Source organism: Oculina patagonica, chromosome 6 (genome assembly GCF_052425735.1).
Source record: "Oculina patagonica isolate OP01 chromosome 6, crgOcupat, whole genome shotgun sequence".
Classification (NCBI taxonomy): Eukaryota; Metazoa; Cnidaria; class Anthozoa; order Scleractinia; family Oculinidae; genus Oculina; species Oculina patagonica.
The window spans coordinates 16,256,063-16,272,527 of record NC_135763.1 but is presented as its reverse complement, the minus strand read 5'-3'; the positions used below and the strand labels follow the sequence as shown (position 1 = coordinate 16,272,527).

At 39.2% G+C, this 16,465-nt stretch overlaps 1 protein-coding gene across 1 annotated transcript; it reads right to left on the bottom strand.

The window, feature by feature from the left end:
• Positions 1-8,040: 8,040 nt before the first annotated feature.
• Positions 8,041-15,976, bottom strand: LOC144658777 (uncharacterized). The gene is made up of 4 exons (XM_078519242.1): positions 15,888-15,976; positions 13,700-13,768; positions 9,721-9,914; positions 8,041-8,699 (listed from the first exon to the last, which is right to left on the bottom strand). The coding sequence occupies exons 2-4, from the start codon at positions 13,749-13,751 to the stop codon at positions 8,631-8,633; spliced, it is 315 nt and encodes a 104-aa protein (XP_078375368.1). The 5' UTR covers positions 13,752-13,768; positions 15,888-15,976; the 3' UTR covers positions 8,041-8,630.
• Positions 15,977-16,465: the final 489 nt, after the last annotated feature.

Genomic DNA, 16,465 nt, shown 5'->3' with positions numbered 1-16,465 from the left:
AACGGAAAAAAAAGTTGTTGCCTGACTGGTGTAGCCAGCGCGAACCTTTTAGCAAACGGGTTATGTGATCGAATTTTTTAGCACCGCACAAAATGCGACAAGCGAAATTCGGTACTGCTTGGTGCTTTTCCAGATTAGCTTGAGTAGTATTGCTCCAAACAGAAGAGCAATAGAATAATTTACTTAAAACTAGGGCATTTGTAATAATAATCAAGGCGCTGATAGTAATGCCTGGGTGGTGGCTGGACTGCCTCATTGATGAGATGATTTTTTTTTTATTAGATAACTTAAACCGGATCTAAACTGTCAATCTGGCTCTCACGTAGAACAATGCGTTCCCAATTTTTGTACCGCTTATTACATTCAAAATAATTTATTTGTGTTTACAATAAAATAGCGCCACCAATACTCACGGTAGTTTCCTTTTAATGACGGGTAGTCTCGTTCGCAGCCGTATTTTGGAATGTCACGAAACGCCCCCCCCCCCCCCCTCCCAAAAAAAAAAAAACAAAACAAAAACAAAAAGGGCTGCGAAGGAGGCTAAATGAGGGGTAACTTCTCTTCAATTCTCGTGGTGCGAATATTTCGCTCGTAACGCCTCAAGTATACCACAAATTATGAACCTGTGGCAAGAAAAAGGACATGGTGACACCCTCTCCTTTTACTTTATTATTTTCATGTACTAGACGTAATTAGCAACTGCGCAAAGTTTCAGGAAAATTTGATCATAACTTCTTTTTCGATGGAATCACCTTAAGCTCCTCTTTTTAAAATTCCATGTTCTTGGAGTTTTTCGTTCACTACATTTGTTTTGGGCCCTTATTTCGCGAAAGTTTGCCATGCATTAAGGCGAAATGAATATTAAGAAGACTAAGACATCTATTTCGTGTGTGTGCTATAGCTGAAATATTATTTTACGAAGTTTCCGTCTCTCATGAGTATCTGTTGAAAGGTCCTAAAAAGCCTCTCTTTCCCGGGGGTGCCTCGTCCACAACCAAAAATGAAGTAAGCGAGCTTTTAAGGGTAAGCAAGAGAGGATAAAGGGTAAGAGAGTGAGTCCCCCATACAGGTCTTATTCCAAAGGTAATCTCTCTTAAGTTATTTTTAGACATGGTACCCAGTACTTCCGCGGATGTAATGCGCGCTTTCGTGGAGACGACCAGAATGATATTATCATTCTCCGCCGACCAATGTCGCCCGAGATTTCGAAGTAGAAATTCTGTACTGATTGCGAAGCTTCAGATTCGTGCAGCGTCAAGGATTTGTTTTTTATGAAAATAACTACCAATGACAGACATTACAATAATCACTCTATCTCGCGCATTTCTCAAGCAGCCGAAAAAAAAAATGGGCGCAAAGAGAGCCATTTTTGCCAGGTTAGGAAGTGAGATAAAATTTCCAGATGGGATACTGAAGCGATATAAAGCGACTACCATTCATTTTGTATGGGAGCACTCCTTTTAGCTCGTGAATCATCCTTGTTTGTCATGGTTGTATGTGATCGAACTCTTTCGATTTCGCGATTGCTTGCCAACACAAGGCTGGAAGCATTTTCGTGGATAGATTGCGCCTGCAATAAACTAGGGAATGGCACACTGTTCTGCGGTTTTTAACTTCGAAGGAACAAAAAGTGTTTTTTTTTTTTTACTTCCTTTAGACTTGGTAAAAACTTGATTGTCAAAATTATTTTTGTTTCGCGTGTGACATGGTTCATGATAGTTCACTATAATTAAAGCGCAGCATTTTGAAGAATCTTAGGATCACTTATTAGCACACACTAAACATGTCGATAACGAATTATGGAAGAGAAAATCGCATAATTGGACCTTAAAGTTGTTGAACGACGTTTAACAGAGCAGCAAAAAACACATATAGAGATTTTTGTGCTGTAACTTTTTCTGATGAACAGTTCATAAATTTTCATTCAAAGAAATTATAACAGTTTGGTATAACGAAAAAAACGCTGCCCACAACTAAGTCACTGTGTGAAGAGAGGACAGTCTATTTTCACTAGCCAAGCTCGCTGTGTGGACTATAAAGACACTTTTTGACTCCGAGGATAACGTACATCAAAAAAGTACTAATGTCTACTTTAGTTAAGAATTTAGCAATTACCCATAGTTTTCAAAGCCGTCCTCAGCTGAATAGTTAAGGACAGCGACAATTCAAAAAGATCACAGATTGAGTAAAATACATGTTTTCACGTTTGCTTAGAGAAGGTCGAAAGAAATGTATCAAAATTTATAACGCACCTGTTGAGCTACTCTTCTGCTGATTAAACCTTTTGTTTGGCAACGATCGCGATTGCCGCGCGTCCTCCGGCGTCGTTAGTTGTGACGGAAGCACACAATCAGAGCTAACAATGTCAAAATCTAGTTCAAAGCAGAAGAAGTCCGACGAAAAAAGCAAACCATGGACAGATGTTGAGGTGGAATTGTCTGCCGAACGAGGACTGTGACAGAGATCACATGGACATTTGACGACAGCTTTTTCGAAAAGCTCCGTTTGCGGCTGTCCACACTACACCACCTAGCCGGCGTTTCCAAATTTCTCCACTGTGGACACGTTTTATGAAAAGCTCCGTTTTCGGTGATCGAAAACGCTGTTTTTTTTGGTGGACGGTTAGCGAAACCGGAGGGAAAAGGATGCGTTTTCAAATTTCTCCGGATTAGTGTGGACGGGGCCTAAGGTTTGCACAGAACTGTCCAGGCAAGCCAAACAGTTTCTCTAACACAAAATTATTGATCACCTTGAATATTGATCACCTAGCGTATTTTTAACAACAAACTTAGGGCCTGTTTATATGGAGGACAGTTGTCCCTGGTAGGAGGGTAACCCTCCATACCGAGCCACCCCGGGTGAGAGAGCTTTTCATACATTTCTCTATAAATAGCTGCGAAGCGTTTGCATGAGAAATTGCAAAGTTGGCTCCGGGGATAGGGTAGCCCTGGATGAACGATAACTCGCTTTGAAGGAAGGGTGACCCTAAGGAGCGAGTCGACTTTTTCTCCATATAAACAGTTTGGTTATTTTTGCCTCGCGTACCAGGGACAAGTTGACACATACGGAGCATGCGCAAACGCTAAAATCAGCAAAAAACAAAATTGCAGATCAATTGAAATCGAAGTCGGCGGTAAATTAGTCAAAAAAAATCGTCTTGGTCGACAATTCAGCGTTCCTGATTTTAGAAAAAGTAGCCATAATAGATGTTTCAAAACAACTCTCGCCAGTCTTTTGAACCGAGAGGGCCAAGTTTTGGCTCGCTCAACAGGGACAACTTTCTTATCTAAACGCTCGGTAAAAGATGGCTCGGGGGAGCGGGTAACCCTCCTACCAGGGACAACTATCATCCATATAAACAGGCCCTTAATGTCATGCTGAACTTGTCTAAAAAATAGATATGTTCGCAGTGTTCCTTTGCATAAAATCGCCACAATCAAATTAATCAAATTAAAGTTGTTCAGTAAAGTCCCTTGTCTTTTGGCAGTAACACACTAACAGAACCAGGCTACCAAAAAAACTCACAAATGAATTCGAAAAAGTTTCAGACTAATAGATTTTCTGAGCTTTGCTCCATGAAACTGTGTAACCTCAAGAACATTGTTTGGAAGAGACTATTCACTCCTTACACAAACTGAACCACGTTCCAGATTTTTTGTCTTAACTGCTCTGAAATAAGTGGTAGGCAACTTTACCCAGGAAAAACATTATCTTTGAAGATTTAACTGAAGATATAACCTTTATTTGGGGATAGAAATCAAAATTCGGCTATAAATATCGCTTTTTTGAAGGAGCACGGAAACAACGTTGGCTAACGTTTTCAAATTCAAGCAAACCAGATGAACTTTGAAAACTGTTCAGTCCAACAATGTTTCAAAAACCCATATCGCAATCTGTTTCAATCTTCGTCACTTTTTTCATCCATACCTTCTTTTGTATTTGCTGTGTTGTGTTGCTGTGATTATTTTGTTGGACATTTACAAGTATTTTTTATTAAACGTTTCGGGTCAATCCTTTTGTTTTGCGTAGTTGAGTCAACTATCACATTTTTTGGTATTTGTGTGGTTTTAGCGAAGGCACTGCTAATTATTTCTCGTATATAAAGCTCGCCTAATTTGCTATTTTCAGCCATTTTTTGAATGGAACTTACGCTTCCCGCAGACACATTTTAATTTAAGCGGCAGTTGCCGCACTCGTTTTCCACATATAATAAGGTCAAACATTGGTATACGAGCTGATAATCGGGATTCAGTGAACCAATCAGAAAGCTAGAAATGCAATATCCGAGGTTGAGAATTAGTTATTATTATTTAGTTATTATTGAAAACTAGCCATGGCAAAGTTACACTTTGGTTCATAGTCAAGATCCTGATCGCAGGAGCGCAGGCAAAATCTTGTTTTGGGCTTTCGAATGATCAGATCTTTTATATACAATGTACATGTAGTCGGGTTTTTGTTCATTAAATCAATACTTATTTTAAAAGTTTCAGGTACAAAGAAAATGAATGTCTCTATTTGTTTAACTCTTCTTTTGCTGCTTGTTGCTGCATTCATTTCCGGTAAGGTCAATAATTCCTGTACTTTGCTCGTTTAACAGTCCTTTACTTAATACTAAGTACCGCATGATACATTGCTAAATTGTTTCTTGACTCTCGAGAATCTGTAGCGAAAAGTAAGTGTCTTAAGAGTCCACAAAGCGAGCTTGGCTAGTGAAAATAGACTGCCCTCTCTTCACACAGTGACTTAGCAGTGGGTAGAGGTTCTATCGATATGCCAAACTTTTATATATTTTTTAAAGGAAAATTTATGTACTGGTTATCAGAAAAGCTACATCTGATTGACAGCACAACAACCTCCATATGTGTTTCTTGCTGCCGCGTTAAACGTCGTTCAACATCTTTCAGGTCCAATTATGCGATTTTCTCTTCCATTATTCGTTTGTGACATGTTTAGTGCGTGCTAAGTGATCCTTAGATTCATAAAAAATGCTGCACTTAAATTATAGCGAACCCTGTCACACTTGACTTTCCCGAAACAAAAATTAATTTTGACAAACAAATTTTTACAAAGCCTAAGTGAAGTAAAACATAAACAATTTTCGTTCCTTCAACTATAGAAACCGCAGAGCAATTTGCCATTCCCTAGGTTGTTGCAGGGGCAATATACCTTATTATAGGAAATTAACGCTTGTGTTAATTAAGGTATTTGAAATAAACGCGACTTAAATTAACGCGAATTGAAGGAAAATTACTTCCCAATAAAGGAAAATAACGCGACAGAGGGGGTAACATTTCAAAATGACGGAAATTAGCGCGACGTACACAACAGGAACCAGGTTATTTCAACATTTGTAGGCGTATAATTAAACGAAAACAACGTTCATGGTACTTTTTCCACTTTGAGCGTTCTTCGCAGTATCAATGATAGTGGCAGATAAAATAATCCTTTTTCCTTGGAGTTAAGAACGTCTGGACTGTAACGAGAAATTGGGGCCAAAATAATGGAAATTAACGTCATGGAAATTAACGCTCCACTTAATTGACGGTGCGGAAATTAACGTTAACAAAAATTAACGCGACTTAAATTAACGCGCATGTTTGAAATTCGCGTTAATTTCATGACGCGTTAATTTTCTATAATAAGGTATTCAGGGAAATGCTGTCAGCCATGTGTTGGCAAGCAATCGCGAAATAGAACGTGTTCTATCACAACCCTTACAAATAAGGATGATTCAAAAGCTACAATGATTTTTCCCATACGAAATAAATGTTCATCGCTTTAAACCGCTTCAGTACCCCCTCTGGAGATAATCGCACTTCCTAACATGAACAGATGGCTCTCTTAGCGCGCAATTTTTTTTCCGCTGCTCGAAAAATGCGGACGATAATTAACAATTATTCTTTGAAATCGAGGTGAATATTCTGCCGCTATTCACCGAGATTTCAAAGAATAATTGTTTTAGTATATACACACGAAGTGATCTCAACAACAAGCGATCTCAAAGTTTTCAGAAGGAAACCATTTAAAGTCGATTTAATTGACCTCTCAATTCATGCGTGGAAAACGTACATATAAGCGGCACTAACCGACATGCGCGAAACAGTTTACAGAATCTTCAAACATGTCAAATCTAGTTAATCTTCGATAAAATCCTCGTCACAATCTAGCAAAATGGTCCTTTAACACCACTCAAATCTGCAATCTGATCAAAAACCTGCTTGCAAAACATTTTGACCGTTGAATCAAAGCTTTTGAAGTTCACTTGAATTGAAAATTGAAAGAGCAGTTGGCGAAAGATCCACCTGAAAGTTTGGATTATAAGCTTACTGAATGTCTGCAGAACTGTGGTGAAAACTGGATGTTTTCTTGCACAAAGACTTTTTCCTGAATATTTGTGGAGGATCTTGGTTGAATAACACTTGATGTTGCTGCCGATAAATCTGCGGTATTCTTTTCTGCCGATGCCGGGCGAAGAGCGACTTGACGGTAAGCAATTGTTTATCGTTTTAGTACTCGAGTTGTGTGGACATTGTCACGGCTGCAAATTGCGAAATATGTAGTCTTCTCTTACTTTGAAAACCATCAGGCCAAATTTCTTAGCCTCTTTTTGTCTTTTCTGGTTCAGCATCTTCTTGTATTCTTAGTATTTGCGATTCAGAAACGCCGGCGAAACGCGAGTTTACGCCGGCCATTTTGTTTCAGTTTGGATCAAGCATTATTCACTCCGTAGGGAGTGAATAATGCCCGAGATAGCGAACCAATCAGATTGCTTGAAACACCAAGATCACTGAGTGTGTATATACTAACAATAAATATTTCTCGAAAATCATCGGACCGACCGAAAGAGAAAGCGCTTATCATTTATAATTCAGCTTCAGGTTGTTTTCCCTTGATGGGAGACTGGAACGAGAGAGATAAAAAAATTTTTACAAAATTTAGTTACCAGGTTGACTTTTACATCAGAGGCCATTGAAGAACATCCAGGGATTTCATTTATGTTTTGTCATGAATTGTTATTAACCCTCGGACGTACAAGCAAACTCACACCCCCACCATCGTACAAGAGGGGGGGGGGAGGGTGGATGGAATCCCTCCCCGGAGTTTTCGTTATATTAAGGCGTAGCGAAAATATTTTAAACTGAGAAGAAAGCCCTTAGCTTACTCTCCAAGATGATATAATTTTGATTGGCTGTGACGTCATATAACGTTAGGTGACGTCATTAGAGCCGCCATCTTGGATCCGCCATCTTGGATTTCAACATTTTCTTAGAAAGTCAGAAAATAACGGAAATTGATGCAAAATCAAGCCAGAATGCTTATGGAATGTAAAAATAAACAAATCTTGCACTTCTGTTTAAAAAAAAGCTGAAAAAGTCAAGAAAAATGGTAAAAATGACGATTTTTGGCAAGACCTGCTTTAATTTATGACGTTGCCATGGCATCGTCAAATACCATGGACACATGGTTGACATATGAAAACTTCCGCAAAGGATGAATGAAAGTTTCATCGTTGTAAAGCAAATCGTTTTTTCAAAATTTTGAAAAAAAACCCGTTGTATTGGCCTTTTCTTGTACCAAAGGCGGCGGAGCGTTGTGACACGTGGGGGCCCTTCGCACTCCAAGTCAAGCACATACCCCTCCCCCCCCCCCCCCCCCCCCCAAACCCACTCAAATTTCTCAAATGGCCGTTATCGATTTGTGACAATGCATAACTAAGCAGTTCAGACAATCGTGCTTCACGGTGCTTTGCGGGCACTAAGACGTCAGAGAGCAGAAAATGTACGCTCTGAATTCGCCGATGCCACAAGTAATGACAAATGCAATGACCTCTCCGCTTTGGAAAAAGGAGTTTCGCTGAAATTCCTACACCATATTATCCCGCCAAGCACGATGCTCATAAAACGATTTGTGTCTTGACAAACCAACTTTATGCTGCACTTTCGGCACTGAAATGTGGAGGGCTGAGCCTTTCCGGAAGATTTTGCCCAACATTTAGAACCCGTTAAGTCAGGGATATGTTCAAGACTTCTTTACTAATGATTGGGCATTCGTTTGATACCATTATAATAGCATCCTCTGATTAAGAGCGATAGTACTGATCTATTATCTAAGAATTGTTTAAAATTGTTACCAGCCACCTCAAGTTCATTGACTACTTGTTTTAACGTAAGTAGATTCAAACAAGCAAAAAAAAGGTTTAAAAGTAGAAAAATGTCAGGCAAATTTCTGCACCTCCCAACGGCATTCCTCCATTGACATTACGTCACAATAAGATGTTAGTGTGCACAGTAAGTCTTTATATAAATTATCACCAAATATGAAAGTGACGATAAGAATATATCATCAAGATAGATGACCATACTTTTGAACTGTCAATTCTGCAAGGTTGGTATTTTGGCCGCATTTTAATGCACAAGGCTTTAATACGCTAACATCGCAGAAGTATATTTGTCAGACTTGTCAATCTTATCCAATAACTGTTTTTCTGCCCTTTTGTACTAGTAAATCTCAACTTGAGGACAAATCATTTTATGAGACTCGCTAGAAAACAATAACTCCATTGTAAACCTGAAATGAAAAACATACAACCGAAATAAAAGGTTTTTAGTAACTTTTTATTCTAGAAATAATTAATTGTGGTGTTTTGAGTATCTGTCCTTCACTAAAGCGTCTCCTTGTAAACATGGCGTGTCCTTGATCTGAGGAGAAATAAACAAATATTAAATTTTCAATTTACAAAAGACGATTTCCAAAGATCAGAATCCGTAAAGAAAATACTTATCAACCATGGCTAAATTTACGTCAAGCTTTGGTGGGGTTGTTTTTCTAACGTTCACGTTTGTTTTCAACCCAAACAGCTTACTTCGTCGATTGCAATGAAATTCAGTTATTATAAAGGACGAGAGATAATAAAGAACAACTACCACTACCGCAACTACCACTACCACTACCACTGCCACTGCCACTACCACTACCACTACAACTACCACTACCACTACCACTACCACTACCACTACCACTATCACTACTACCACTACCACTACCACTACCACTACAACTACCACTACCACTACCACTACAACTACGACTACGACTACGACTACCACTACCCCTACCCCTACCACTACCACTACCACTACCACTGCCACTACCACTACCACTACCACTACCACTACCACTACCACTACCACTACCACTACCAATACCACTACCACTACCACTGCCACTGCCACTACCACTACCACTTCAACTGCCACTACCACTACGACGACCACTACCACTATCCGAAACTACCACTATCACTAACACTAACACTACCACTACCACTACCACTACCACTGCCACTGCCACTATCATTACAACTAACACTACTGCTACCACCACTATTATACTACTACAACTATCACTACCACTACCATTAATATCACTATCACTGCCACTTCTATACCACTGCCTTTTTGACGACCTCTAGCCACTGTACAATGAATGAAACTTTATTATAGCTTGTCCAATCAAGTTGCAACATTTACGTTACTAGTTTAATTATTTTAAGAAGTATTATATTAGAAATGGCCAACAGCTCCAAGTCCCGCCTGTAAAAAACAGCATTACACTGAAGTACTGCTCAATCACCAACATTTGACTGGAAACACAAGAGTCTCATCCAGACTTACAGTTAGAGCAAAAATATTTTTAGAGGTTAACATTTGTAATACTCACATTTATCTCGAATGTTGGTCTCAAAAGACAGCAAACATGCTCAAGGCCGCATTGAAGATCGTCATCCAGTCTTAGAAAGTCATGCGGACACTTGCCCTCGTCCTTGTTGGCACCAACAAAAGGCAAACAAGTTGCTAGGTCGGTGTCAGCAATATATCCGGGAGTTCTACTACATTTTCCAGTTACTTGGTTGTCTGTTTTAAAACAAACATATAGAATAATAATTTACAAGAAGTCTTAGATTTTTTTTTTTTTTTTTCCTCTTACGCGCCCAAAAAAAAAAACCCCCCCTCCCCCCCAGAAAATTTGTTTCACACCCAAAAAAACCCTCAATCACATTCACGTAATTCGTATCACAATAATTTTTGTCCGAGTTTTGGTTGTTGTTTACTTTTTTTAATTCTCTTAGATAAAGCAGTTTTCAATTAACTGTCGTACAACCAAAGCCAAAGTAATTGCTCTGGCCAGCCACAAAGACCGCCAAAAGAATCCAGTGAACCTCCAAAACAAATACGTGTAGCTGGCGCGAAGCGCGGGAAAACATATGCGAACGAGTAGCGATTGGTTGTTCTTCTGATTGGATGAGAAAGTGGCGGAAGAATTTAAACCAATTATTATAATCATTTCATCTGGCATTGCGGCGTATTTTGCGGGCTAAAATTAAGAATTCAGCGGGCTAAAATATATGTTAGCCCGCTGCCGTGGATCAATCAGAAACAAAAAAATAACGAAGCCAGCCAATCAGAACTGAAAACCATTCAACTGTTTGCGCCGTTTTCTTGCTGGCTGGCAAAAGCTGGCATCACATCACTTCAACCGTTTCAAGCTATCACCCCGTTTCCATTCCATTTTCATCTTTATAACACATATCTGCGGAAACCGAAGTCAAATTTGGAAAAGATCGATGTCCAAGAGAGCGCTGTGTTTGAAAATTCTTCTCAAAATCCCGCCGTCTTGAAGCCAACGAAGTGCAGCGCGCTCAGCCAATCAGAAACGAGCAATTTTCTTGTTTGTCCAATCAGGATCTTTTAGTAATTTTGCGGTTTTCTGCCGGGTTTGTAACTTTACCAAAATTAATAGGAAAAATGCCCTCTGTCTCAGCCAATCAGCATTCAGATACTTTTTATTTCTTAACTAAATGCCCTCTGAAATGTTATAATAATAGTAATAGAGTTGATGTTCTTGGGCGTAAATATGTTTTTGGCCCTTCCCAGAGCTCATTTTAGCCCTCACCATGAGCCTGAGTCGGGCCAAAAACATATTTACGCCCGCGAACATCGACTCCATTATTATATATACTAAGCGTTTAATGCAAAATGTAAGCATTTGCTAATTACCTTCGACGCTAGAACGAAAACCGCTCCAGAAATATAGTATTTTTATTTACCCTTTTGCTGTCAGGCGAGTACATAATTTGACACTATCACGTCATACGGTTCTGGACAGTTTCATTTTATTTTTGAGTAGTATCTATCAGTGACAAAAATAACAGAAAAATACTCACTGTGAGTCAATTAACTTTTCACAGTGCCTCTATTTATCAAAGAGCACAAATAAATATCGGCAATCGTCTAGGAAAACCTTAATCTCGTTCTCAGATCTTGTGTAGACGAAGCCGAAGCCGAGATCAGGTCAAATCCGATTTGTACCACCTGATCACCGGTCAGGAATGCGACAGGTGAGGCGAAAGCGCATGTACGAAAATACATTCTCAAAATGGCGGCCGTATCATCAATACCCGATTCCCTCTATAGCGCGCGCCTGCAGGGGATCATGGTAGTTGTATTCATCAAACCATGCGCGAGACTCAGCAACGTGCATTGTTGCTAAGTCTCGCGCATGGTTTGATGAATACAACTACCGTGATTCCCTGCAGGCGCGCGCTATAGAGGGAATCGGGTATTAGCTTCGTTTGTTTGTTTACCCATTGTAGACCACGTTGTATATTAATCAGCCATCGTTTGGAGTTATTTCTTTCATATTAGAGCGGTTTTCACTTGAGTGTCGAAAGTAATTCTCGTTTGCTTTGGTTTTGCTTTATATCGCTTAGTGCTTGGCTCAAACAACTCGCGCCTCCTTCTCAGCCAATCAGAAGTGAAACCAGCGCCAATCGTGATTCGCTCGCGCACGTTTTCCCGCGCTTCGTGCCGGCCACATGTATTCGCTTCGAGTTTTCATTGGTTCAGTTGATTGCCTGTGTCCTTTGTGATTGGCCAGAGTGATTACTTTTGTTTTGGTTTTATGGTACTCAATTGAAAACTGCTCTAAAACAAATTCAAGGGGAATCTAATCAATGATATTCAGGCGGAACGCCCGATTTAGAGTTAAAAAGTAAACAGTAAGAAGTAACGAAACCTATGGTGCAGAAAAAGGAGACGTTATATATATTATTGAGATTTGTTGAGTTACCGCAAAGACGACACAAGTATTTGTTGATATTGTCAAATTCCGGCAACAGCTGGGCAATATTTGTAAACAGACAAGCTTGCCGCAAAAAATGTTAAAAGAAGGGATTGGACAAGAGCCGGATTGAACAGTCAATCAAAAACAGACATTTTCTTACTTGACCAGATCTCGCCTTCGTCCACAAAAGATCTGGAAACGAGATCAGGTAAACCTGACAGCTAACCAGCGATAGACTACCATGACATCAACAAGGAGTAACAATACTTTTAGTCGGAATAAGCTTCGGCAGTGTGCCAGTGTGCTAGTTGCCTAAGTTCGACTTTAGCTTACTGGATACTCATGTAACCTGGTATGGTGCTTTCCGGTCAAGATTCTGTCTTAATTCAGACTAAAAGGATTTTTTTTAACTTTTTGTTTTACACTTCTTTCCCCTTATTGCTTTTAGCCTACGTACCATCGCTACTCCAATAAGCGCCGCTCGCGAATACGCGCCGCACCTTTACCGAAAAAATTTAAAAAACGCCGCTCTCGAATTGGCGCCGTGGCGCTAATTTGGGTGTTTTATATAAGTCACCGTGAAACTGTGTTTATGTTATCTCTTGTATTTGAATAGTAGACCTTTCACAAAATGACTGGCCTGTGAAACTGTGTTCATGTTAGCTCTTGTAATATTCATTCGAAATAATTTTAAATTACACTGTGCATACCTCGTACGCGCCTTGCTTAATCCCCTCTTTATTCCTTCAGTGTTCTACCGGTTGTTGAAATAAGCGTGGCTAACCAAAAAGCGCCGCCCTTGAATAAGCGCCGCCCCTATCACTGGGAAATCGATCATTAACGGTATATTTTGCTCTTTTCTCTTTTTCTCCGGCCAATTCAACCGCAGTAAACGTATGTTTTCACATGATAAATATCAATTCCCAATTTGTTTACGGGGATTAGTAATACGAACTAGCTCCTAGAGGCTTCATTGCTCAATGGAAAAGTTTCTATGTCGGGTTTGCTCAATGTGCAAGCCAAAATTCATTGTAGTTTACTGACCTTTCCGTACTCCATCGTCAATTGATTCATATGCTGTCCTTTAGATCATTACTTCGAGTAAAATGCCGATAAACAGTGACCCGAAATGCGGAAAACAGAAAACAGGGAACCAAGAAACAAATGGGTCTATGTCCAATTTTGTACCTCGAGTCTATGTTCCTTACTGCGCAAGCTTTCACTCTGGAAAGTTACGTCACGGTATCGCATTTGATTGGCTTTAAAAACAATAAAAAAAGTTAATCGTTCATTTGTCATGCTTTTGAACGCTAGGCATGCGAAATTCAACCGGAAGCTCGATATTTTCGGACTTCAAGGGACGCTCGTTTTGCGACCGCTGGTCAAGGAGAATGAAGATCCTGGGTACGAGGAGGGGTTCATGTTCTTTACGAGGACCGGCGTCGTCTCAATACACGTATAGGAAAGGATTTGACGCGGTAAAACGTCTAATAAAAACAGTACGTTCATATAAAAAATGCAGCTATGTATAAAATATTTAAATAAAACATAACAAAGAGAAGATACTCAGACTCACCTGATATAAATAAAACGAGCAGTAGTAGAAACACAAACAATGATGTCTTCATTTTCACTTCAGTAAACACTAGTATTTTTGCAAAAGGTTGGAATTAAAACACTGGTTAGCAATATCAAAGAATGTATATTAGTTAAATGGCAATTATTTTAACAGTTTTTCATTTTTTTTCATTGCATTTTTTATCCGGCTTTAAATTTATAGTGGGAAAGAATTCAATCTATGATAAAAATATGTTGGTTCCGGCGGCTTTTGTATAAAAGTGTCTAAAGACATAACTTCCTTGCAACCATTTATTGGAGATCACAACACTTACCAATGGCATATAGCGCTCCTGAGAAGAGACGTCGTTTCTTCTCGGGAGCGTGCGACCAAAAAAAGACGTCTGAAATTCAGGCTATCACGTCCCCCCATACTCTACAATTTTTTAATGCAAACTTTTTGTATTTCACCCCGGTTCCCTCTCATGGCTCTAATCATTTACATGATACCACCAGAAAATATCATAACGGAACAAGTCATACCAGCGCGAGTTCACCTTGGTTGCTGCACCGAAGCGAGAATTTCGTTTCGATACGAAATTTCGCACCAATCTCATGTAATCGACGAACAACTACTCGCCGCGTTATGAAATTGGACTTCGAGTGTACTGAATCGCGTAGTGCATGCCTAAATTTCATCAATCCGAAATGGCGTCGACACGTTTGACGTTGGATAGAGTCGATGAGAAGAAAGCGAACGCATTTCTTTTAGCATGTAAACGTGATAAAAAAAAAAACAATGTAACTGGCGCCAGCGCAAGTTTTCCATTGTAAACACACCTTCTTAGGTTTTACTCAAACTTTAAAAAGGTATATCGATTTTTAACAATATATGAATATGACTTTTGATAAGCACGCGAGTAGCCAAATCATGAACAAAACGTTTCCCAGGCCCTAAGGTGGGATTTTAAGATCCCAGAACTGCAATGGCAGGTGTTGGGACAAGATAAACAAAATAAGAAAAACAATAACAAAATATAACACCCAGTATGAAATAAACAAGATCTTAGAAGAATTAGAAGACACGATGATAAAACCTTCATGTGAAATATATGCCATTTTGAAGTCACTCTGAAATCGGATCAGAGATCAATATAAGCTCGAACAATTTTTCGTCATATACCAGCATAGTTCGCATTTTAGGGTGCTTTCTGCTGGCCGGCTGGTCCGGTGGTTTGTGTGTGGATCTTGGATTTTCCACTGACTGATTTGAAGGCAAACCTGACAACAACGGAATTCTCTCTCGATACCGGTCTGGCCGGCCGTTGAAGGAGCGCCCTTAGTCTTTCCCAGCAGCAATGTCCAGCCGTTACTTTAATCGCGAGTTGAAAGTTGTTTTTTTCACGTGGCTTCTTTTGGGACATAAACTGGTGGATGTATTTTGCCAAAGTTTTTCAAAGAAAATTTACATGAATCAACAAAGAAAAGTTTGCAGGTTTCAGGAGGGAGTGTTTTAAAGAGCTTGAATACAAAAAGGTAAATCAAGAATAAAAATATGCCCAGTGTATTTTAAAAACATCTACTTGATTCTGAAAAGCCCCAATCACGACATTTTAATACCCTTATCGAGAGGTTTTTTCAGGCAAGCAAAACATTCCACATTGCAATTTTTAACTAAAAAAAGGCAACAGTCGATCTTTCTGCAGCAGTGAAGAGTTTTCTTCAATCGTCCTGTCGACAATTTACAGCATTGTGGTTGTTAAAAAAGACAGAGTTTAGGTTAATATGATGACAGCATCCTCCGTTCTAATAAAAATGTTGGTTTTGTTTACATCTTTCCTCTACAAGAAGGAAAGATGGCTAGATATACAGGAAACATCCGGTTATTCGGTAAGAAAATATAAGGGATTTTGCCGCGCGAAAAAGGTAAAGCGGTTTTGTAGGCTTTTTCACAAAGCAACCTACTTAGGCTGATGATGTTAGTGACACAACTTTGTTTTGTCTATCTTACAAAATATTACGTATTAAAAAGATGTCTTTCATGTGTTCATTACACAAAACAGAGGCCCTTTGTCGGAAACCTTGTCTGATGTATTCGTTATAATAAACATTAGGTTTCCTAGAACAGGGCAATAGTGATGTCCTTATAATGAAGGTTATAACGTTATTGTTTAACTGAAAAGAAGTAAAAAAGAAAAATATCTCACCTCTCTTTTGCTCTCAGATACGACCGTTTTCTTTGACTGCAAATCTCTTCACGCTTGACAAACACCTAAAGTAATGTTGCGATGAAATAATATGGCAGCTCCATTGACTGGTGGTAACCAGTTATAGTGGCATGCGACATTCGACAAGGACAGGTACTGAATTTTTCATCTCTGTCATTCAACAGAGCGTATCGCCTCTCTAAAGAAGAAAATAAACGAAGTTTTTTAATTGGCAAAGAGCATTTCCTTCAATGTTCCTACTGCCTTCTTATTCATCCTAATAAAAATAAAGATTCACATAAAAAGTAACTGGTACCTGAAATTTCCAATATTTTTCCTTTCAGCGAAATACGCAGTGCTGCCTGAGACAAAAATGTCAAAACAGTAACCATGACCTATATTTTGATTTCGTTTCCGTCAAAGCCGAGACCGGTGTGTTAGAATACAATGATGAAGATCCACTCGAAGTTTTCCTGATATTTGCGTGCCTCTGTTAATTAAAGAAGATTTCAGTTCTATCTTAACACCTCTAGATTTGTATCAGTTTTACTGAGACATTTGTAAAGAACTACTTTTCA

Excerpts from the sequence above, each read along its gene's own strand:
- LOC144658777 (XM_078519242.1), bottom strand. The coding sequence starts at position 13,751 with ATGAAGACATCATTGTTTGTGTTTCTACTACTGCTCGTTTTATTTATA. Across the intron at positions 9,915-13,699 it reads GCTCGTTTTATTTATATCAG|ACAACCAAGTAACTGGAAAA; the intron begins GTGAGTCTGAGT and ends GTTTTAAAACAG. Across the intron at positions 8,700-9,720 it reads GACCAACATTCGAGATAAAT|ATCAAGGACACGCCATGTTT; the intron begins GTGAGTATTACA and ends ATTTCTCCTCAG.